The sequence below is a fragment of the Acomys russatus genome, chromosome 1 (assembly GCF_903995435.1).
Source record: "Acomys russatus chromosome 1, mAcoRus1.1, whole genome shotgun sequence".
Lineage (NCBI taxonomy): Eukaryota > Metazoa > Chordata > Mammalia > Rodentia > Muridae > Acomys > Acomys russatus.
In genome coordinates this window covers 24,220,905-24,245,942 of record NC_067137.1, presented here as the reverse complement: position 1 = coordinate 24,245,942, position 25,038 = coordinate 24,220,905, and the positions used below count along the sequence as shown (strand labels likewise).

The window sequence follows — 25,038 nt, the reverse complement described above, 5'->3', positions numbered from 1 at the left end:
TTGTCTCGTTTTAACCTCCTTTGTCCCAAAACTTTGCTGGATTCTCGACCTCCCCTTGTAATATTCCAAGATAGTCCTAGCCACTAAAAGTTCCTCTAACTCCTGGGGTGTAATTTTTGTTGGTTATTTCTCTGCCACAAGGGGGAGCCAGATCTCAACAGTGAGAGCCTTGGCTGTAGACACCTGAAGACTGGATGGGGATGAATTTGGGCGCCTTTGATTTATCAAAACTTGTGACAGTTTAAGGCTGTTCAGACACCTTCCTAGTGTTTGTTGGGTCTCACCACCAAAGGGTGCCCAGCACCCCCAGAGTTCCTTATACTCTTTCTTGCAAACACAGGGAGAGGGTGTAACTGAAGCCCTCTGCTCACTGGTCTCTGAATGGATGTGGCATTCATTCTAGTCCCAAAGAGTCTGTCTAACTGGCGTTGTCTTTCTTTCACGAATACTATCTGGAACACAGCTTCTCTCTTGCCCGGAATACCCGAAGCCCCCACTTTCCTTGTTTGTGTGTACTGACTCTGATTACTGACCTTTTGCGAGGTTAGGTTCCAAAACAAGACATTTAGTTTTATTTCTGTAATCAGAACACACCAGTAAAAGTGCAAATGGTCCAGCTGAAAGCAAGACTTCCCGGAATCTGGGGTGTTAGTGTCCCCCTCCCCCAAGTGGGTTTGCCCCACCACATGTATTGCTTGCTCAAGTCCCCTTGAGACTGGACCGAAGCTCTTTCTCTTCATGGCCCCAGAAATATCAATTCACTGCAACACAGGCTGTAGGGTCTTCATGGGATCTGGTGCTGCGCTTCTGATCCTGCCCAGAGAGGGCGCTCCTGACAACCTCACAGACTGAAGAAGCTGCAGCCAGGCGACCCTTAGCCTCTGTGGTGGAGCACCAGAGCAGGAGGCTCAGCAAGGCTGTGGGGATCACCTGTGGGAAGGGGCAGGGCGAGCTAAGAAAAGGTAAAGTCATTTGAGGAAGAACCTTTCAGGAGCTAGAGAGTCGGACACAAGGGTTAGGTTGCAAGTATAGGAGGTTGTTATCAAAGCTAGTAAGAGGTGGGTCAAGAGCAAGAAAAAACACCACCGCAGCTAGAAAATGTCCGTGCGAAGAGCCCGTCTCTACTCTTTCTTGACACCCCTTAAAAGCAGAATGGAAGACCCCCTGTTGGTATCTTTTTTGCCTCTGTAGCTTCTGTCACAGTCATATCTCCTCACCCCACACCTGCCTCATCCATCCACCCTTCCAAATGGGAGCTCCATGTGGCAGGGTATCTCCGAGCTCTGTAAACCCAGTGTCACACAAAGTTCCTAAGCTGTTTAAGATACTCAGAGAGAGTTTGTTGAACAGCCAGAGGGGAAAGATACCTTTTCCTTCTTGTGGGCAACCTGGACATGGCAGGAGACGGGCGCAGCCCGGACATCATCCGACAGTGCTTGCTTGGAGGAGGCTCTCGATGCAGCGAGCCTCGGACTGTCCAGAGAACCGCTGTGGAAGAATCAGTGAGCTTAGTGTCAGGGTAGATGCCAAGGGGAAGTGAGAATAGTGTCATGGGAGAAGGAAGAGATGAGAAGGTGGTGGCTGGCATCTTGAAGACTGGCTGCAGACACTATGGAGAATCTGTCCTTTCTGACAGTCCCATAACCACGAGGTATAAAGAAAATCTGGGTTAAAGGAGTTGGTGGTGGACCACCACTGGCCCACATCGAATGGGAAATTGGTTAGATTTACAACTGCGTCCCATCAACTCCACAGGTCAGTGGATCAAAGATAGCAACCTTCAAGGCCATCCATTGTGGTCTCCGGTCAGCATCCATTCTCTCCCCTCTGGCATTAGCCCTTTTCTTTCCCACTGGATAAGTGTTGGTCTCCATTCTGATATAATCAGATATAATCAAGCCCATCTCCCATCCCATCCCACCCCATCCCATTCCACCAGCATCTAGAAAGACCCTTTCCCCCAAAGGACAGTGATTGGTTCAAGGTTGTACACGTGACCCAAGGCAAGCCTGTAAGAGCCCTGTGCCAGGTACTGTGGAGCCACGAGGAACAGCAAGACTCCTTCCAGTTGGGGTTTCTAGTTGTCAGGATATTACACCAGCACTGATTATAGACCCAGAAGAGGAACCTAAGAATGTAAACAACGTAAAGGAAAACAGATGGAAGGTCCGAGGGCCCTTCATAAGAGCGTCCATGAGTGCCAGAACTGTCGAGTTACATGAGCAATCACATGCTTTGGCTTAGACCAGTATTGTTTGGTTGGAACCCCTGCTTGCCCTTGCACAAGATAGGAAACCCCGTCTGCCCTCCTTCTCCAATTCTGTCTACACAGGGAAGCCTCAAACAAAGGAGAGGCTCCAAGAGCCCAGTTCTGCATTCTTGGCAGCAGTTGAAATGTCCTCCCCTGATGCTGCCAGTCACCCAAGTCCTGGCCTAAGTGCTCAGCTCTTGACCATACTGGGCACAAACCCAGCTTATGGCTGACACGTCACCACCCTTCTGCTAAGGTCTATAAAACTTCCCTGCTCAGCCTAGCACGGTGGCACATGCCTTTAATCCCAGTAGACCATGCTGGCCTCAAACTCAGAGTTCTGCCTGCCTCTGTCTTCCAAGTCTGGATTAACAACATGTACCACCACCGCCAGGATAAGAGTTGGGTTTCTATCACATCCTTGAAACTTAAAGAATGTCGCCTGGTAGTTACAGTTCTACACAGAGCACAAGGCACAGAGGTCCTTGTACTCACAGAAAAGCACTTAGAGAACCAGGCATGTTAGGCACGCATGGTGTCTCCTCAATGGAGGAGGTGAAAACCAAATGCCTGCATCCATCCAGAATGCAAAGAGTGGATTATGTTAACACCCTGGTGACGGTTTGCTGTCTGTGGAGGCAGACCTCACCAGCTCCCCAGGCTGATTTCCCAGACTCCTCCTTTCCTAGGCCATTGCCCAGCCTTTTTGTTGTTGTTGTTGCTGCTGCTGCTGCTGGTGGTGGTGGTGGTGGTGGTCGTGGTCGTGGTGTTGTGGTGTGGTGGTTTTTCCAGACAGGGTTTCTCTGTGTAGCTTTGGCTGTCCTGGACTCCCTTTGTAGACCCTGCTGGCCTGAAACTCAGAGATCTGCCTGTCTCTACATCCCCAAGTGCGCAGTTACAGGAATACGACACTGCGACCTCACTTCCATAATCCATCCTTAAGAGAGATGTCCCAAGTACTTCATGGCTTGCTAACCTCTATGCTATTGGCCAGAGACCACATTAGAGTCTAGGCCTTTTAGCTGTAGAACCACCCTCATGATGCCTGTAAAGGAATTTCTATGTAGACGCACCTTAAGCTTTAGTGTGCACCTGGAAGTAGAATGTTTGTTGCCTGGAAACCTTTCCTCAGACTGTACTGTGCTTCAAATAGCTGACAAACTGCCTGGCACTGGGCTCCCCAAGGCTGATCCAGGCTGATGAAGTCAATCTGCACCAGGTCTTCATTCTTATCTCTTCACCTGGCTCACCTCCCTGGATGACACCTGCAGGGACCCCCTCAATGTACCTGTGTGTGCATGAATGCAGACCAGAGGGTATTCCCGAGAAAGATGCACCTGTGGGAGGAAAAGTCCTTAATCCTGCACCCCTCCCTGACTTTGCAGGAGTACTTTCTGTGGCACTCTAGGTTTTGGGGTCTCCCATCACACTCCCACCTGCAACATGGCCAGTGCCCTCCAAAAGAGCTTGGAGTTGGCGATGTGGAGGTCCAGCATGTGGTTCTGTAGGACCTTCCCCAGCAGCAGGTGGGCCCCAGTGCTCACTGTGTTCAACACCTACTTGGTGCTTAGCTCACGCTGGAACTTCTAAAATGCAGACATACAGGGACATCAGGAGTTAGCAGCTGGGAGAGCATCAGGGTGTAGGAGCCATATTACGTGATAGGAAACCAGATACTAAAATGAAGATCATCTGTGTCATGAGACTGGGCTTTGAGAACCTTTTTTACTTGTTATTCTATTCTCATGACGGCGGATGCCATAAGTCTTCTATAATTAAGCTCATGGCATCAGCATATAAACAGACAGACCAGTGGAACAAAATAGAAAAACCAGAATGTGCCCAACAGTGGTGGTGCACGCCTTTAATCCCAGCACTCAGGAGGCAGGCAAATCTCTGAGTTCAAGGCTAGCCTGGTCTGTAGAGTGAGTTCCAGGACAGCCAAAGCTATACAGAGATACCTTGTCTTGAAAAACAAAAAAAACATGTGCCTAGTGAGATGGCTCAGAGGTTAAGAGCACTATCTGCTCTTCCAGAGGTCCTGAGTTCAATTCCCAGCAACCACATGGTGGCTCACAATCATCTACAATGAGATCCCCCGGTGCCCTTTTCTGGCCTGCAGGCATACATGCAGGCAGAACACTGTATAGATAAATAAATAAATCTTAAAAAGAAATTGCAAGTTTAAGGTGTTCAAGAATGACTGGAGAGGGATGAAGATGCAGCCACTGAAGAAGAAATTACAGGGAAGAGTGAAAAGTAGGCTCTGCAGAAGATCTGGAAAGAATTTTTACAAAAAAAAATCAAGGTAAAACAAAGCACAAACACATACACACACACACACACACACACATGCACACTCACACACACATAAGAAAGGAAGGAAGGAAAATCCCGAATGCTTCACACATTACAAAAATACACACAAACTCACTGTATTGTTATTGGACCAGTGCACATGGAACTTGAGTATATGGTACATGTAACACCCTAAATCATTCAAGCTGGACTTAAAAATTAGACTGAAACACTTGTTATGGTAGTTTGGATGAGGATGGTTCCCATAGGCTCATATATTTGAATGTGGAACAGTTTGGGAAGGCTTAGGAGGTGTGGCCTTGTTGGAGGAGCCTTGGGCTTTAAGGTTTCAAAAGCCCACAGCATTCCCAGTTGACTCTTTGTGTTTCATGGAGAGCACATGTGAGCTCTCAGCTGCGGCTCCAGCACCATGCCCATCTGCCTGTTGCCATGCCCCTGCTCTGATGGTCATGAACTCTCTGTACGCAAGCCTCCAATTACATGCTTTCTTTTAGAAGTTGCCTTGGTCATGGTGCTTAGTCACAGCAATGGAAAATTAACTAAGAAAATTAGATAGTTGCTATGGAAAATATAAATGGGTTCATGGCTTACTGCGTATACAAGAATACTCAAGAATCCTGAGAATTGCAAAAGAAACGCACAAGAGCCACACCAGTATGGGTGTTGGAGGAGTTTTCTATGCTTCATGATCCAAATGGTAATAGAGATTGACAAATTCAACCTCAGAAAAATTAAAGCAGACTTCTTGCAGATAAAAGCCATGAGAAAATATTTACAGTGCATCTCAGAAATAGAACACTAATGACTTTATGAAGAACTCAAGGTCAGAGGGTTAGAAAAGATTTAAAAGCCTGTTAGAAAAAGAAGAAAAATCTGGGCTTGGCAGAGGACATCTGCAATGCTAGCATGCTGGAGGCAGAAAGGAAGGGCTCACTATAGATTTGAGGCGCCTCATCTACATAGGGAGTTCTAGAACAAGTGGAAGAATGGATAAAGACAGAGAAAGGCAAAGAGAGCAGGGAGGGGGTGGGCGAGGAGGAAATGGGAGCAGAGGGAGAGACACTGCACTTCTCACATGATAGAGACACAGGCTGGGATGTGGCTCCTTAGCAGAGCACTTGCCCAGCACGTGTGAAGCTGGGACCACCCCACAGCCTCTAAATGCCACTAAATAACAGAACGTAAAGGGAAATTACACAGAAATTGAATTTCTCACTGACCAAGTGACAAAATGCAAACGCTAGACAAAACTCTCTGGGAGGCTACATGGAGCCAGCCTTCTCATAAATGGTAGCTAGGAAAAGCAAAACAGCGCAGAACCTATGGAAGAACAGTTCCCAACATGTAATGAAATTACGTTTGCATTTAACCTTCGATAAAGAGCTAACGTTCCCAGGTGTCTATCTCAAAGAAGCACTTAGACGTATGCATACTCCTTGCATCATTATTGGCAATAGCAAAATGCTGAGAACAAGCTAATGCCCCACATAAGAGACTGGTCAGGTAAAGTATCTGTCTCTGTCTCTGTCTCTGTCTCTGTCTGTCTCTCTCTGTCTCTCTCTCTCTCTCTCTGTCTCTCTCTGTCTCTCTCTCTCTCTCTCTCTCTCTCTCTCTCTCTCTCTCACACACACACACACACACACACACACACACACAGAGCTGTCAATGAAGAAGACACCTGTGCACGGCAGTGGAGGAATACATGAGATATAAAATGTATGCCACCCTTTGCCCACAAATAAGACATGGTTTTATGTTTTGTTTTTTCAAAAAGAAACAACCGAAGTATGTTTAAATATGGATATAAATAGGCCTAAGGAAGCCAACTTGAACAAACTCTCATTCTGAGGATTAAAATGAAAAATAAGTATTAAGAGAATTATTTACAGGGGCTAGAGTGATGGTTCAGTGGTTAAGAGCGCTTCCTGCTCTTCCAGAGGTCCTGAGTTCAATTTCCAGCAACCATATGGTGGCTTACAACCATCTGTAATGTGATCTGATGCTCTCTTCTGAGACAAAGTACTCATATACAATAAACAAATAATTTTTTAAAGGAGAGAATTATTACACTCCTAATGGTGAGAGTGGAGCTATCTGTGACTCTTGCCTGCTTCTGGGGGCTTTTCCTCCTGCTGGGTGACCTTGTCCAGTCTTTTTTTTTTTTTTTTTTTAATAAGATCTATTTATTTATTTATTATTATGTATACAATGCTCTGTCTGCATATACACCCACAGGCCAGAAGAGGGCATCAGATCACATTATAGATGGTTGTGGGCCAACATGTGGTTGCTGGGAATTGAACTCAGGACCTTTGAAAGAACAATCAGTGCTCTTAACCGCTGAGCCATCTCTTCAGCCCCACCTTGTCCAGTCTTAATATGAGGGTTTATGCCTAGTGTTATTGCAACTCGACCTGCTATGTTTGGTTAATACCCCTTGGAGGCCTGTCCTTTTCCGAAGTGAAACAGATGAGGGGTGGATCTGGGGGAGGGGAGGCAGAGGGAGAACTGTGAGGAGAAATGGGGGGTAATGGTTTAGAGGTAATATATGAGAGAAGAATTTTTAAAATGTTAGAGAGACAGACAGACAGACAGACAGAGACCAACATAGACAGAGAGAATATACTAAGGGAAGTCACCGAGCATGGTGGAGCACACCTTTAATCCCAGCATTCAGGGGGCAGAGGCAGGAATATCTCTGTGAGTTTGAGGCCAGCCTGGTCTACAGAGCGAGTTCCAGGACAGCCAGGGCTGAACAGAGACACCCTGCTTGGGGTGGGGGAAGGGAGACACGGACAGGAGGTGGAAGGAGGCGGGGGAGAGGGGAGTGAGTATTGAGGGTCTGGAGAGCCGCTCAGTGTGGAGAGCTCCCGAGGCTCTTGCACCCACACTGTGACTTCAGCTCCAAGACACCCAAAGCCCTCCCCTGGCCCATGACACTGCACACACACGGTGCACATCAGACAAGCAGGCACACACATACATATATATATATATATAAATAAAACAAAATGAGATAAAATAAAGTGTATTAAACACATCTAAGCCATGCCCAGTGGTAGATGTCTGTAATCCCAGTATTCAGAAGGCTGAGGTAGGAAAGCTGTGATTTCAAGGCCAAGCATGGCTTTATAATGAGTTCTAGTTCAGCTTTGGCTACATAGAAACCTTGTCTCAAAAAACAAAACAAAACAAAAGCCCTAAACATTTATCAATAGAAACTTCTTGAGTCTATAATGACATTAAACAAATACAGTTGGGGTGGGGAATGGATGGGAAGGTCCTTAGGAAAGATGCCAGGTAATGAATATATAAGAGGAAGAGAGCTAGAAATAGAAAGTCACCAGTTGAGAGTCACCGTGGGAACAACTGAGTCAAGCAGAAATCAGCAGCAGATGCGAGAACAGTGGGAAGGACTGCTGGGCGGCAGGAGGCCAAGAGATGGCAGCCATTACCACCACTGAATAAGCTACCAAGGCCTCAGCAAGGAAGAGACAAACGGATGCCAGGTGACTTCTAAAGTGACATGCTAGTCTCCTCCAAAAGAGAAAAAAATTAAACCTGAATATGATGGAAAAAATAAAACAAAGCAAAACAATTCAGCAAGTTGTTTGTATATTTTGGAAATCTGAGGTACATTCTGGAAAAGGATTTGCCTAGAGTTCTAAAACTACCAACATCACGAGAGACAAGGGGAGAAAAGACTGCAGCCTGTTGGAGGGGAGGGGAGAGAGCTGGCGAGTGAGTCAGCGGGGTCTCCTTGAGCAGCTTCTACACCCGGGAAATAAAACCAACGTCCCCAGACACAGCTCTGGAAACCAGGATTTAGATGATTGTATCAGATGAACTGTCATTCCCAGAGCGGACATTATAGCTACTTAGAGCAGCAAATGCCCTTGTCCTTAAGGGACATTTGCTGATGGAATTGGTGTGAGGCTTGTTTGGGTTCTCTGTGTGTTTGAGATGGAGTCCCCTGTCACACAGAGTGACCTCCAATCCCTCATGTGGCTGGCGATGGTCCTGAGCTCTTCCTGACTCTGCCCCTTCCTCCAGCTGCTGAAGTCACAGGCATGTGTCGCTCTGCCTGACATCTCGCGACCTACGAAACGGCTTCACTTACCTTTCACACGATCTAGGGAAAAGAAAGGGGTGAAGTGAATGTGACAAAGGACTGGTGCATAGAGTGAAATGCTTCAAATTAAGAGTAAAAACGATTACAGCATCAAAAATATTTCTACAAGTAGAGATCAATAACTCTGTGCTGGGTTTGTCAACTTGACACAAACTAGAGTCACCAGGAAAGAGGGACCCTCAGATGAGGAACTGCCTCCATCAGACTGGCCGGTGCCTATAGGGCGTTTTCCTGGTTGATGGTTGATGTGTTAGGGCCCAGCACACACTAGTGGGTGGTGCCACCCTGGGCAAGTGGTCTTGGGTTGTATAAGAAAGCAGGCTGAGGACTGGTGGGATAGCTCAGTGGGTAGAGGCCCCGGCTGACAAACAAAGGTCAATCCCCCAGATCCACAAGGTAGAAGACAGTGGCCAACTCCTTCAAGCACACGCACGCGCACACACAAATAATAAAATGTAATAGGAAATTCAAAAGGAAAGAAAACTGAGCAAGCCATAGAAAATAAGGCAGGAAGCAGCTTTCCTTCATGGCCTCCCATCCCAGCCCCCCACCCCCAAATCCCGCTTCTGCTCCTGCTTTCTGCTTGAGCTCCTGCCCTGACTCCCCTGAAATAATAGATGTGATGAAATAAAGCTTTGCTTTCCAGGCCAGGTGCGGTGGCGCACACCTGTAATCCCAGCACTCAGGGAGGCAGAGGCAGGCAAATCTCTGTGAGTTGGAGGCCAGCCTGGTCTACAAAGTGAGTCCAGAACAGCCAAGGCTACACAGAGAAGCCCTGTCTTGAAAAACCTAAAAAACAAAAACAACAACAACAACAACAAACCACAAAACTTTTCGTTCCACTCTGGTTTTGGTCAGTGTCTTATCACAGCAGCAGACAGTGAGGTAAGGCAAAGGTCCCAATGGAAACCATCTTTCAGACAATTCCATAGGAAAGGATGAGACTAACGTCAAATGAAAGATTAAAAGTCACTAAGGAAAACAACTCATATATTTGAATAGAGACAGAATTTAAATAAATGTCACTACGTTAAAAGCAGAGATGAATCACTCTGCACAAAACTCAAGTCCAAGTGGATTAAAGACCGCAACATAAAACCAGACGCACTAAATCTGATAGAAGAAAAAGAAAAGCAGAGCCTTGAGCTCATCAGCACAGGAGACAACTTCCTGAACAGGACTCCAACAGCCCAGGCTCTAAGGTCAACAATTAATAAATGGGACCTCATAAGGCTGAGAAGCATCTGTAAGGCAGAAGACACTGTCAGCAAAACAAAGTGACAGCCTATAGACTGGGAAAAGATCTTCACCGACCCTACATCTGACATAGGACTAATATCCAAAATATATAAAGAGCTCAAGAAATTAAATACCATCAAACCAAATAACCCAATTAAGAAATGGGACTCAGAACCAAAGAGAGAATTCTCAACAGAGGAGTATCGAATGGCTGAGAAACACTTAAAGAAATGTTCAATGTCCTTGGTCATCAGAGAAATGCAAGTCAAAACGACTCCATCTTACACCCATCAGAATGGCTAAGATCAAAAACTCAAGTGACACCACATGCTGGCGAGGATGTGGAGAAAGGGGAACACTCCTTCATTGCTGGTGGGAGTAAAAACTTTTACAACCATTTTGGAAATCAATCTGGCACTTTCTCAGAAAACTGGGAATAGGGTTTCCTCAAGACCCAGCTATACCACTCCTTGGAATGTATCCAAAAGATGCTCCACCACACAACAAGGACACGTGCTCAACCATGTTCATAGCAGCCTTACTCGTAATAGCCAGAACATGGAAACAACCTAGATGTCCCTCAGTAGAAGAATGGATAAAGAAACTGTGGTACATTTACACTATGGAATACTACTCAGCTATTAAAAACAAGGAAATCCTGAAATTTGCAGGCAAATGGATGGAACTGGAAATGATAATCCTGGGTGAGTTAACCCAGACCCAGAAAGAGGCACATGGCATATACTCCCTTTTAACTGGACACTAGACCAACAGAGATATCCCATGAAAATCTTCACTTAGCTGGAGATTGGGATGGATACTGGGACTTCCTATTGGCACTCTAGGTGAGAGCGGTAAAGAAGGATGGGGGAAATAGAAGGATCCAGAGGGTCCTAGAAACCTACAAGAAGACCATTAAGGCTGGCGGATCTGGACCCAGGCAGGTCAGATCAAACTACGGTACCAACCAAGGACAATGCATGCAGTAAACCTAGAACCCCTATCCAGATCTAGCCAATGGACAGCACATTCTCCACAACTGTGTGGAGAGCAGGGACTAACTCGGACATGGACTCTGGTACCCCATATTTGACTGCTTTCCTGTGGTGGGGAGACCTGGTGACACTCAGAAGAGTAAGCAGGCTATCCAGATGAGACCAGATAGGCTGTGATCTTATAATGGGGGACAAGGTCCCCTTCTGACACAGACCTAGGGGAGGAGAATAGGATGAAAGAGGGAGGGAGGGGGGAATAAGAAGATACAAGTGAGGGGATAACAAATGAGATGTAATCTGAATAAATTACTTAAATAAATAAATTAAAAAAAAAAAAAGCAGAGATGAGGGGCTGGGGGATGGCGAAACTGAGCACACACACCTTAGGAGACCGCTACGAGAACTGAGGTAAGACACAGGAAATGTTCCCAGGGGTATAACGGGCTATGTTTGTATTAGGCATCACGATTGTGTAAGTGTGGAGAAGAATATAACATGGAGAGGCAAGGCAATGCGAAGTTATCGGAGAAAATTTCCTCAAAAACAGGCGATGTCGGAGGGGAAGGTGACTGTGGGAAACGTGCCAAGAAGCAAAGATGTGACATGGATCGCCACTGATTAGCAAAGACAAAGAAGGATAGTGGATTTCCTGTCAGGGAGAGACATTTCTGTAAGAGCTCTGGGTTCAGTGAGGCTGGGTGCTGCCTGTGTCTCGTCAGCTCTGGAAGCTTCCAGAAGGAAGTCGTTTGAATAATGATAAAGGACCACACCACCCCCAGACCCCTTCTGGGCCCTGGTTCTGTCCGATGGAGGGTGGGCAGGTCATGTGTAAGAAAAGGAAAGCCCAGAGGGATAAAGCTGTTTTCTTTCTTGGGCTACACAGCAGAGCTGGACGGGCACCCAGATTTCCTGATGTTCACTCCAAACCAAACTGCAAGTGCATACAAACTGCTGCCTTCCCCTGCTTCCTCTCAGTGCATCTCCCGGATTATAGTTCCACTATTAAGCTCAGACTCCACCAGCACAATAGCTGCGTTAGGGTAAGCACAGTGTGCCACGCAAAAGCAAGTGCCTTAAAGGCTTTTGGGTGGTGACAATGACTTCAGTAACAACAATTAACCTGTCCCAAAGAACAAATGAACATGAGATGATTGTGGCCTACCCTGCCCTTTCTGTATATTCCTAGAAAGAACTGAACCTGTTGCCTTGGCAACTCTCTTAAGAGGCCTGATAATTTGAGATATTACCCAGCTGGGGGAGGGGAGAAGACAAAGACTCGGGCTTTTCCCCATGTAGCGTTGCATCTTTTGGGCTCCTCTCCTTCTAAACCACACTGTAGACATTACCTTCTCCTCCCTGCCTACCTGGATGTAGCTCCTTTCATAGTCAAAGAAAAGAAGCGGCCAGGTGATGCTGATGATGGCAGGAAAGAGTTTCCTTAGAGGGGCCTGAGGAGACAGAGGTAAACAGGAGTGGTCTGTTTAGAAGGCCTGGCTGCACCACGCCCGGGTCTTCTCCCTGGTGCTGGACACTCACTGGCAAGGACTGTCCCACAGAGCTGTGCACCAGGGCCTGGATGTTGGAGCTCTTCTCTCTCACCTGCTCCACCAGCACCTGTACTTCTGTGAGGTCAACTAGATAGGAGAGGAGACATCGGAGTTAAAAGGCTATGAAACTGTTCCTCCTGCCACCCTGAGGTCCTGCCAGGACACTCGCTCAGTCCCTCTGTGCTGATAGTTTTATGTCTCAAGCCAGAGTCATTTGGAAAGGGGGAACTTCTTGTGAGAAAATGGCCCCCATCAGACTGGCCTGGGGGCAAGCCTGTGGTGCATTTTCTTGATTGGTTAATTGGCAGAGCTCATGGTGGGCGGTGCCACCCTGGGCTGGTGGGCCTGAGTGTCATAGGAAAGCCCACTGGGCCAGGCATGAGGAGTAAGGCAGTAAGCAGCACTCGCCCATGGCTTCTGCTGCGGTTCCTGTGTCCAGGTTCCTGCCTTGACTTCGCTCGAGATAGACTTATGAACTGTAAGGCAAAATAAACCCTTCCCTACCCAAGTTGCTTTTGGTCATGCTGTTTTATCACAACAATAGCAGCCCTAACTAAGACAGCCTCCCTCTGACAAGGCACCCTGAGACTCAGAGAAATGACAGCTCCTCTAAACCAGCCCTTGCCCTCTCACCATCCAGGGTGAAAATGAAGACCACAGTGTCAATTTCTGAGAGGGATGGCAGGATGGAAGTCAGGAAGTCATCCTGGGAGAAGGTGAACTGGGGACCCTGGGACAGAAGATGGGATAGTTGTCCTCAGCAGGACACCCAAGAGCACAGACTCAAAGCCTAGAGGGGACCTTAGGGGACATCTAATACTGTCCTTTTGATTTCAGTTGAAAAGAATCAGAGTTCAGAATGGTAGCATTTTGCCAACGGTGATGTAGCAGGTCAGTGGACTAAAGCTGAGCAAACCCAAAGCCTTCCACACCCCACTCCCTCAGCTCGCCATCACCTCTCACTGACATTCCTCCTTGGGACTGTTCATCCCTCATATTCCCTCACCTCCAGGCCCCACCCCCTACTGCCCTCTGAACACCAGTGAGTCCCACAACTTCCCAAAACCTGCCCTCTTCCAACCTGGTCCACGAGCTCTGCTTTCTCATTAAACATGCCATTGTGGTCACCAATGAGAAAGCCACAGACATCTCAGAAATCTGGGAAGTTTAAGATCAGAGAGAAAACAGTTGTGGGCTGTAGGAGAAAGGAAGGCTCTAGACTTCAAGGGCTGTGATGGGGTCAGAAAGTGGGATGTGGGTGAGTGATAAGCGATGAGGGAGGCATTAGTTAGGCACTGGGGTGGGAACAGAGAGATCAAGGACGGAGGTGGAATTTGATGTTTCAAGCCAAGGAAGCTTTTGACTGAAATGCCTCCTTATATAGGACAGATAGGCACTGGGGAACCTCTGGGTTTGTAGGAAAATGTTCTCATAGTGGACCAATTGGCTGAGATGGTTGGAATCCGGAGGACCATGAGGACCAGGGCCCATCAGCACCAAAGGCGTGGATGCATTCTACTCCATCCATGATGGCAATGATGCCGAGGGTCTGCCCGCCGACCAAGTGCACCTGGCCTTTCTTCTCCAGGCTGAGAGTGAGTCAGAGGCCAGGACACCAGTGATCACCATGAAAAGAGACCAAAGAAGAACATAGGAGTAAACAACCAAGACCTTCCAACACGTGGCCCTGTCACTCTTGCCATGTTAACACATCTCACAGAGTCTCCTCTACTCTCAAGATGTCCCCTGCAAGCCAGGAGGTGGTGGCACATGTCTTTAATCTGAGCACTTGGGAGGTAGAGGCAGGTGGATCTACAGAGTGAGTTCCAGGACAGCCAAGGCTACACAGAGAGACCCTGTCTCAAAAAACAAAACAACAACAAAAAGATGTCCCCTATAAACACACAGCCACATGCCTGGTGCTGACACATTTCATTAGAGTGGCAATTTTGGAACTCTGACTGTAGGTCACCTGATGAGTCCTCTCGAATGTCTGAAGGATTTCCAGAAGGCATCTAGGAGAAAATGTACTAGCTCTCAGAAAGGGCCTGGTGCTCCCCCTAAATGACACAGGCACCCCTACCCACACCTAGGGGAAGTCATAATCTCTGTAGTTTTGTTTTGTTTTGTTAGTTTTTCTAGTCCCTGCTGGAGGGGAGAGAGGAAAGGAGGAGGGAGAAAGACACCAGCTGCCTTTGATAAGCGCAGAAAGGGGTCTGTTTTAAATGAGCGTCAGTGGGAAGAACAAAAGCTGAGAGGAGAGCAGACCTGGGTATTCTAGAAGCTCGGCTGGAGGCCTCGGTAAGGGAAGTCACACAGGTAGGTTCTAGGCTGTCTGACCTGGCTCATCCTCAAGTCAAAGCACTCCTGAAAGCTGGCCTCTGGATTCCGAAGCTGCCACAGCTTGGATCTGATCCCCAACTTGTCTGTCTCCTCATAGCTTTGAGAGGACATAGACCGCCCCCCCTCCGGTCCACAGTCTTATGGGCCGCCAGTAGCAGGGTTTCCAGCAGAATCTTGGTGGCACTTCCACCTTTCATCTGGGAGGAGCCACTGAGCCCCTCAGGCTAAGGAAGCAATGAGACCAAGAAGAAAACCCGGGAATCTACCAGTTCACCGGTTCATGACCCCCTGAGCACGGAGGGGTGCTGGTGATCCTTGGGTGTGGAGTGTGCCTCGGGACTCCTAGGCATGAGTCTGGTTGGTCGTCCTCAGTGGACGTTCACTCTGGTTAGTGATTCTGAGCAAATCTTTCACTGTGTGGAAGGGAGGGGTGCTCGAGTGTGCTTAGCTGAAAGAAGAAAAGGAAAGGGCCACCTCCGGCCATCTCTGTGCCGCATTCAAGACTCTCCAGGAGGAAGCCAGGGATTGGGTCTCCTGTCAGCTGAGTCAAGGCTTTTCAGAGAATAATTTTCTTTCTGAGAACCTTCTCCATCATATCTTATGGTAATTTTCCCACGCTTTAGACAGACACATGAAGCTGACACTCAGTGGTACAGATTTATAACACAGTACATCAAGCAAAGATTACACCAAAGAGAATGTCATGACCAGTGGTTTAAAACAGAGGAGCAAAGGCTGGAGAGATAGCGCAGTGGCTAACAGTGCTTACTGCTCTTGCAGAGGTCCTGAGTTCAGTTCCCAGCACCCACATCTGGAAGCTCACAACTGTCTGTAACTCAGCTCCAGGGGAATGGATGCCCTCTTCTGTCCTCTAAGGATGGACACACACACACACACACACACACACACACACACACACACACACACACACACACACACCTAAAAATAACTGAAAAATAAGCTTTTAAGAAAAACAACACCAGCCCGGCATCATGGTGCATGCCTTTAATCCCAGCACTTGGGAGGCAGAGGCAGAAGGATCACTATGAGTTCGAGGCCAGCAAGTCCAGGACAGCCAAGACTACACAGAGAGATCCTGTCTCAGAAAAACCAAAGAGGGAAAAAAAAAAAAAAAAAAAGAAAAGAAAAAAAGAAAAACAACACCAGCACTCGGGAGGCAGAGGCAGGCAGATTGATGTGAGTTCAAGGCCAGCCTGGTCTACAAAGCGAGTCCAGGACAGCCAGGGCTGTTACACAGAGGAACTCTGACTCAAAAAACCAGAAAAAAAAAAAAAAAAAAGAAGAAGAAGAAAAGAAAAAAAGGAACAACAACAACAACAGTCAAACAAAGCCAACCAGTAGAGTGAGGAGGAAAGAGCCGTGAAACAAGAACAAGCCATATTTACCACAGGATTTCCCTTCCTATCTCACATGAAGATCAGGAGGAAGGTCTCAGATGTGGCCACCACTGACAGAGGGAGACAGGAGGCAAAAGTTTTGGTCAGAAAAAAGTAAAGATAGATGGTTCTAGTGAGCTGTGTGCAGGACGCAGAGAAGAAAAAACAGGAACTCTGAGGCTAAGAGGCCTTCAGCATTGCAGAGAGGATATCGTAAGGCATAAGAGCAAGACTCTATCCCAGTTTTTAAAGCTGTACTTGACATTTGAATCTGGGAAAGAGACCAAGACATAACAATGGCCAACACTGACTATGCATAGGTGGCAAAAGAACTTTTTTTAAAAAAGACTGAGATCCCAGAAGTACTTACTGAGCCTGCCTTGGTGGCTGATGCCTTTAATCCCAGCACTTGGGAGGCAGAGGCAGGTGGATCCCTGTGAGTTCGAGGCCAGCCTGGTCTATACTGCAAGTCCAGGACAGCCAAGGCTACACAAAGAAACCCTGTCTCAAAAAAACAAACAAACAAAAAATCTTGAGGTGAGGAAGTAAGAAAAAAATAGGACTTCATTGAAAACATGTGAGTTGATATGAAGTGCCTTGGGGATTTAAGCAAAATAAGTAGACTTTAAGGTCAAACTCCCCATTTGCTTGAAGAGGTGCACAGAGAAAGGAGAGCCTGGCCCTGCCCCAGCAGCTGCATTGAGCACAAACGTTTTCTGTTTCTCTTGAATCTTTTGCGTCCGCTTGGCTACTTGCTGGAATGCCGATCTCCAGTCTCCAATAGGGTCGTTTCTGAGGTCCAGAGGAACACAGAGGAAAAAGGACTGCCTGAGAATCTGAAGAAAAGGCCTCAGCTGGTAGTTAGGATCAGTGAGAGAGTGGGGTTGGAGATCAACCACATCACAGAGACACGTGCTTTGGAGCATGTGGGATGGTGTGTCCCTGAACTCCAAGGACTGGGTTAATAATACCTTCAGCAAAGTAAGCCCACATCAAAGCCAGCATCCAAGTTTAATGTTATAACCAGAAGTCAAACATCAGAACTACCACTTCATAAGCCGGGCACAAGCCTTTAATACCAACACTTGGGAGGCAGAGGCAGTCGGATCTCTGTGAGCTCGAGGCCAGCCTGGTCTACAGAATGAGTTCTAGGAGAGCCAGAGCTATGCAGAGAAACCCTGTCTCCAAATCAAACCAAACCAACCAACCAAAACTACCACTTTATATTCCATCTTAGAGACCTTTGAGAACCCCTCCCATTCTTGAAAATGCATCTGCAAATCTCTCCAAGGAGTGAACCCTTATCATCTCAGGGTCCCTAATGAGGTATAAACTTTATGCCATTAACTGTAGTGTCACAATAAATTAATCAGAAAAAAGCAATGTGCTCATGAGACAGAGAGCTAGTACAAGCTTCATGCTTAGCTACAAATTGTGGAATCTCAAAAAACAAGGATCTTTTAAAGTGGGGATGATGTGTGTATGGTTAGCTCAGTTTTTGAGGTCCTGCCACATTGAGCAGGTGTCACACTTGCTCATCACATCCCTGACAAGATTTCATCCCTTTGTGAACTATTTATTTTACTTGTGTGTATATATGTACATGTTCATGTGTGTGTGTGTGTGCGCACATGTATGCAGCTGTACATTCACATGTGTGTGGAGGTCAGAGGCCAACCCCAGCTATCTTCTCCAATTGCTCTCCATCTTATTTTTTGAGATAGGCTCACTCAGTAAACCTAAACTGACTGGCCAGCAAGCCCAGGGGTCCACCTGCTTCTGCCTCCAAAGCGCTGAGATTACAGGCACATGCCAGCCCTTTCTCAAAAAAATTTTTTTTGTTTTGTTTTTTGAGACAGGGTTTCTCTGTGTAGCATTGGCTGTCCTGGACTCACTTTGTAGACCAGGCTGGCCTCGAACTCACAGCAATCCACCTGCCTCTGCCTCCCCAGTGCTGGGATTAAAGGCGTGTGCCACCACTCCTGGCTTCAAATATTTTTATAGATTCCTCTGTATGAATCCTGAGACAGACAACTTCCACCTACTTCATACCCATTGTGTAAAGTGCCTCCCATCGATGTTGTCATGCTACTTTCTAACATTTCCTAGTGACTAGGGAGGGGGGACCTAGGGAGGGGGGACCTAGGGAGGGGGACCTAGGGAGGGGGACCTAGGGAGGGGGGACTTAGGGAGGGGGGGCCTAGGGAGGGGGAACCTAGGGAGGGGGCCTAGGGAGGGGGGACCTGGGGAGGGGGGAGAGATAGTAAGGACATCGTGCAGTAAAAATCAGGATTCCCAGACTTCACTGAACATCAACCTCCCCCCACCCCCCAGGAGTTCTGTTTTGCAGTGACCATCCAGTTCTGGATGCCACACACAGCCTGAGTTCAGCCTCAGCAGGTGTGCCTCAGAGCCCCAAACTGTATTTTTATAAAGCTTCCGAGACAGTTCTGAAAATGAGCCAAGATGGGGAGCCACCGCTTTAAGGAACAACTGGAAGCTCTCCCCGCCTACATTGTTTGAAATTCTTCATTTCACTTAGTCACAGGGCCTGAAATTAGCTCCCGCTGCTGCAGCTATATTTTGGGTGAAGAAGAGTCCTCCATGAAAAGGATCAGGGTTAAGAGCATGGCAGACTCATTTACACCTTAGTAAGAGTTACACTACAAGGCTGGAATGTGGGACTTGGAAGAGCGGCTCCAAAAACCCCAGGCTCCTTTGCTGCAATCCCCCATGGACAGGAAGCCCTCAGTGCCATCACGTGATCCAAATCAATGGCTTCTTTAGCCGAGTTCCCCAAACTTGGCTGTGCATCAAAGTCATCAGGGATGCTTTAACAAAATAAACACTGCATGCCCTTACCCCAAATCAAACTACACCTGCACACTACTGGTCAGCTATGTGGAGTGACCTAGCGGCCATTCGGATAGAGAATAAGGAGGAGGTTTAGGATGTGGTGGTTCAAGCCTAAAATCCCAACAGAGGCAGTGGCAGGAAGGTTATGTTTGAGGCCAGCCTGGGCTACATAGCAAGATCTTGTCCCTCTCACCACAAAGAAGGTGGTTCCCTAGCACAGGGCCTCAAGGGGGGAAGAGGGGCAGATGTGAGGAACAAGAAAGGAGCCAGAGAGTGCCTGGAATGATGGGAAGAGGAGCTGGGAAGAGGAGAGGTGGTCACGTGGGACCCACTGCTCTGAGAAGACGCTTGGGGATCACCCCAGGTGACCTAGGGCGTCCACTCTCCTGACCCTGCTCTTTTCTTCTAGTTCTTGCCTCTCTTCCTCTCCAACCCCATCTGAATCTGTACAAGTTTGTGCTTTATGTAGCCTTTGGAGTTTTTGTCTTTTGTTCTTTGTTGTTTTGTTAGTTTGTTTAAAAACAGGGTTTCTCTGTATAGCCCTAGATGTCCTAAAACTTGCCCTCTAGGTCAGGCTGGCCTCAAACTCACAGATCCCGCCCAGATGACTAGGTTTTGTAAGTTGCCTTCCACCCTTTCTGAAACAAGGAGAGACCATTTAAAATGAAGCAACCAGCAAAACTTCATACTCTGAGGGACCACTCCACATTTACTTGGCAAGCAAGACCCACATGTGTCTTCTCTTTGTCAATTATACTGCGGACTCTTATGTGTTCCTTTCCCAGGATCCCCAAGGCCTGGCCAGTCCTACAGACGCCTCACCTGACCATGCTCATGGGATTGAAGCCAACCAGGACTGGCAAGAAGATAGCCATGTTATCCATGCAGGAGTCCGTCTGGCCTGCCACTCAGGGTGCCTGATGGTAGCAAGAGAGGACAGCACAATAAAGTGAGCTGCGCTGAGTGCTTCCCACAGCCCCCGTGGAACCTGCCCCAGCATGCTGGCTAGAAATAGATTCCTCAGCCAGGTGAAGACTTAGCGAGTCCACCGTTGGGTGGTGGTGGTAGCAGCGGCAGCACATGCCTTTAATCCCAGCTCTTGGGTGCCAAAAAACCAGTAGAGGGAGTTCAAAGACAGCTAGGGCTACACAGAGATACCCTGTCTCAAACAAAACAAAATAAAACAAAACAAAACAAAATTCTTGAATCCAAATTTGTAAAGAAGGATCATACTTTTAACAAGTGCCCCAAGAAAACTACTTTTCCTTTGAATTACAATGTCCTTGAATAGTCTGTGCTGGCCTTGGATATACAGCCATCTATCCTCCTGCCTCCCACTCCTGAGTGCTTTGATTACAAGCAAGGGTTACCCAGCTAGCACTACAGTTTTCTTCTGTTCTCCCACAGAAATCTTCCAAATGGGAATGTTCAGAAACTCCTGAGTCAACTGTTAGCTCCTTTAGGTCAATACCCTATTTTTCCTCATCATACAACCTGTGGGATCTAAGTCTCTGTGTTCTGAATGCTTAGAATGAAAACTGTTGTGGGAGGATGGGATGCCTAGCCCAGTGGTTCTCATACAGACACCCTGAGAATCTTGTTAAAATGCAGATTGACCCACAGGGGCCTGAGGTCTGTGCTTCCATCAAGTCCAGCTGATGCTGATGTTGCTGGTGGGGATGAAGCCAGGGCCAGACTTTTCTATGATGAGTCCGAGAGTAAATACTTCAGGCTTTGTGAGCCCTATGGTCTCTGTCCAACTACTTAAGCCTAGCACAAAAGAGGCCATGGATTCTAAGTAAACACAAAGGCTGCATGCCAGTAAAACTATCCACAAATTCAGGTAGCTGGCTATACCGACTGGCAGCATAGTTTGCTGACCCCTGGACTAGTTTGTCCATCTTGGTTGTTGATGAATCAATACATAGTTATTCTGAGTTGAAACCCCCTTCCCCTTTTCATATCCATAAAAAACGTATCCAAATTGATTAAAAAAAAATTTAAAATAAAATCCCGTGTTTATGTTTTCTATTTCTCAGCACCCATCTCATCAATCTACCTTCCGTGCCATTCTAGTCCCACCCCCTCCCTCCACTCATCCTGTCCTCACACTTACAGAATCCCACAAAAATGCCTATGACAATCACTCTCTTCTTCCCAGCAGCCACCTAGGAAAGGAGGAGGCGTGCGATACAAATCTAGTGTGTGAGAAATTCAGGACCAAAGGAGGGGCCAGGCCTTGGCGGAAGGTTCGGGTTTTTCCAACCTCATGAAAAGGAACGTATTGGTGTCTCTAGGCGAGTGGTAACAGACAACACAGACCTTCTTCAGCTCCTCAATCCCATGTAGGGCGCTATCTTCTGTCCCTTCCTGAGAGGCCACAGCAGACCTAAGAGAGCAAGCCCAATCAAGGTCAGCGGCACTGGCTAAGAAGCAGATACTTACAGCTGCTTAGGGAAGGGCACACTGAAAGAAAGGATTGGAGAAATGCTGTCATTGAATTGGTACCTACTGTTTATCGGGAGCCATGATAGACACACCACAGACTTTAAAACAAAAACAAAAACAAAAACAAAACTTCAAATACCTGAAAGTGCCAGGTAGGCAATAAATATCTGCAAAGGGTCCAAACAGAAGGCAATTAAGAATGGTGGAAACTGAGGCAGGTTTAATACAGTCTTTGACTAAACACATTCAAAATCAGCTTCTAAAAAACAGGCCACCTGCACAGGTCAAGGGACCTGACCTGTCACCTCCTGCAATGAGGTGCATGAAAAGAGGTTTTTGTCCTAGACCTTTCATCAGCTGGTTAAAAGAGACCTGTCCAGGAGAAACAGGCATGAAGAGGGAATAAAAAGAGGATAGAACAGATTCTTAATTCCTTAAAGATTGGGGGCACATAATGATTTTCTTAGGCCAATGCTTAACTATTACTTAGTTGGAGTCTGCCACTAAAAGACACAACTTGGAGACCATTAATGTGTGGTGCATGAGATGTGGGGACGTTAACAAGAGAGTGGTGGGACTCCAATGAGTCCAGAAAATTGGATGCCAGGTTTTAGAGAGGAAGTGGGAGAGGCTATATCTATGGAAAGGACTTATCTTAGGTGAGCTTTATGGTTCCTGGGGTCATCCACAGAAGAAGGGAGAAACAGGAAATTGAGGTACTCACAGACTTGAGGAATGCCATCCGGCCAGAGGTCCCCCCTCCACTCAGCACTACCAGGCCCCTTCCTCTGGATCCTGAGGAAGGAAAGAAGCCCAGCTCAGGAGAGAGGAGTTATTTTCCTCCTTTGTCAGTAATGGAATAACAGTTAGAACTCCTTATTCTCCTCATCATAAAATTGAGCAGAAAAAAAAAAAAAACTAAAAAAATTGAGCAGAACACAGACCATGTGAGGTAGCCAAAGGAACAATGAGTTGGAGAAAGATGCTCTTGGCTCTCCTCTCTGACTAAACTAGTCATTAAAATTCAAACTTATTCCAGAAGGGACTTGAGAGCAGCTTTGTCAATTAAATAAAAATAAATAATCAAAGCAGCAGCAGCCAGCAATCATTAATGGGTGCTAGTGAAAGAGAAAGGAAAGAGAAAAAGAAGTTTTTTGTTTTTTTAAATTTTTCGAGACAGGGTTTCTCTGTTTTGCCTTGGCTGTCCTGGACTCACTTTGTAGACCAGACTGGCCTCGAACTCACAGTGATCTACCTGCCTCTGCCTCCCAAGTGCTGGGATTAAAGGCATGCACCACCACGCCTGGCTGAGAAAAAAACTTTTAAAGGATAATAATGCCTACTTCACAGGCTTTTGTGAAGGTTCTGCATGTGAAAGTGCATTGCTGGGGCTAGAGGACGGCTGAGCAGTTAAGACACTGGCTGCCCTTCCAGAGGTCCCAGGTTTGATTGACAACACCCACATGGCAGTCACAACCATCTGTAACTCTAGTTCCAGATGATCTAACATAGTCTTCTGGCTTCCATGGGCACCAGGTACACATGTGGTACACAGACATAAATGCAGGCAAAACAGCCATACACACAAAAAATAATATTTAAGGAGAAGATGCAGAGCTGATGGTAAAGTATTATTCATCTAGTAGCTATTGTAACTATTATCGATGACTAAAGTAGCAATAAATATCCAAAGAGAAGGCCAAGCAAGTAAAGAATTGAGGTTTATAAAAAATGAGAGATGGAGGCCCAGGAAAGAGGAAGTTAGAGGGAGCAGAAGTGTTTTGATGAGAACCAGGTGGAGTGTTTGCACCTTCAGAACTTCCTGGACTTTGCCAGCCACTTGCAACATGGTGGTCAGAACTGACCTGCTGTACAGTCTCTGCAAAGAGTGGACAGGAGTCAGTTTGAAGAAAAGGAGGATAGAGGTAGGAGGAAGGCAGTGAGACGGCTCAGTGGGTAAAAGGATTGTGGCCAAGCCTGAGGATCTGAGTTCAAGCCCTGGGCCCCACGTGGTGAAAGGGCAGACTGATTCCAGAGGGAATCAGTCCTCTGACTTCCACACATTTCCCCAAGGAACAAATCCTTCCACTTCACAAAATAAATAAATATATAAATGAAAAAATTGGGAATTGGGGTTGGGACGGGGTGGGGGAAGAAGGAAACAAAGGATGGTGGATTGGGATGGAGGAGAGGGCTTAATATTTCCAGTATCAGGAAGGGAGAGGTTGAGATGTGGCTGGCTTGGCATCTCTGTTTGCAGTGTCCGAGGCTCGATTCTGGGTCACCTGGTAGGTGGGCATGACTTTCCCCTCCTCCTGGAATATCTCAGCATCACACTGTCCCAGCAAGTGAACAATTTTCTCTGCATCTGCCTTGTCCAAGTTCCGGGTCAGTGGGTTGGACTTCTCTGTGATGGGCACAGCTGCCTCATACCCTGACAACTAGAGAGAAGGGGCACAAGGGGAGGGTCAGGAAGCCAAAGTCTGTTTTATGCCTGCTGGACTGGAGGTAGGAATGGCAGTAGGGAAAGCAATCGGCTTGGAGTCACATACTACACACACACACACATGCACACATACTCACACATATCATTCACATACCAAAAACTCAGTCTTCGTGTGATATTCTGAGCCTATTAGGGAAGGAAAGATAAGGAAAGGGTGTCTGTCCTGGAATGTGTGCCTGTAATGCCGGCATTTGGAAAGTGACAACAGGGGAATCAGGAGTTCAAGGGTATCCTTGGATACACAACAAGTGTGAGGCCAGCCTGGGCTAGATCCTGTCTCAAAAGACAAAAATAAAAAATGAAAAATAAAAAAAATAAGAGAGAAATAGAAGGAAGAGGGAGGGAGGTAGAAGTCCAGAGTTGAAGCCAGTCCAAATTTAAAACTACTTTAGGAATTGGTGCAGAAGGCTAAAATTGGGAAAGGGCCTCACCTCCTATTCTCCAGGCTCAGGGGTCTCCATCACGCGCTGGCGTGGTCCCACACTGTGGACACTCTGTCCTACCTGCCTCTGCAGTCACACAAACCGTTCTGGTGACAATAACTTTCCTTCCAGTTGTCAGGGTCTTATCTGAGCCATGGAGATGATTAACCTAAGACCCCTGCCCCTCTGAGCAGCACCCCTAGACCCCTCTCTTCAACACCCTTTCCTGTCACTAGTTTCCCAGCCCTCATGGAGCTCTCGAGGGTCCTCTTTGCATACACTCTGCTGGCCAGCCTCTGCTTTGTCCTTGGGGAGCAGGACCAGAAGTTCCCTGCTCTTGTCCTTCAGGTGCAGTGCCCTCCGGAAGGCAGGGAGCCTGGCTGTGCACAACACCCAGGTCAGAAAGAATTCCTGAGCAAGAAAGCTCTGGAGCCCAAATGCCCCTGAAGGCCAGAGACCAGGGTCAGAAGAAGTCAGAGGACCCGGGTCACGGCTTGATCACGTGTCACCATGCAGTCCTTCCCTGCCCCAGTGGCCCATTTTATCCTCTCAGAGAGAAAAGCTACAGAAGCTGCTGGGCCCC

The 25,038-nt window shown here is 47.2% G+C and overlaps 1 protein-coding gene across 1 annotated transcript; it reads right to left on the bottom strand.

Moving 5' to 3' along the window:
* Nucleotides 1-758: 758 nt before the first annotated feature.
* Gckr (glucokinase regulator) lies at nt 759-24,494 on the bottom strand. Its single transcript, XM_051142342.1, is given in 23 exon segments — nt 759-794; nt 796-930; nt 1,368-1,440; nt 1,442-1,488; nt 3,688-3,837; nt 12,301-12,384; nt 12,473-12,570; nt 13,117-13,213; nt 13,565-13,644; nt 13,978-14,072; nt 14,400-14,517; nt 14,936-15,050; nt 16,910-17,015; nt 19,902-19,996; nt 20,216-20,217; nt 21,196-21,247; nt 21,402-21,468; nt 21,826-21,899; nt 22,252-22,313; nt 22,706-22,712; nt 23,338-23,406; nt 23,813-23,968; nt 24,465-24,494. Coding segments are annotated over 23 exon segments (1,848 nt in total).
* Between the last annotated feature and the right edge of the window lie 544 nt (nt 24,495-25,038).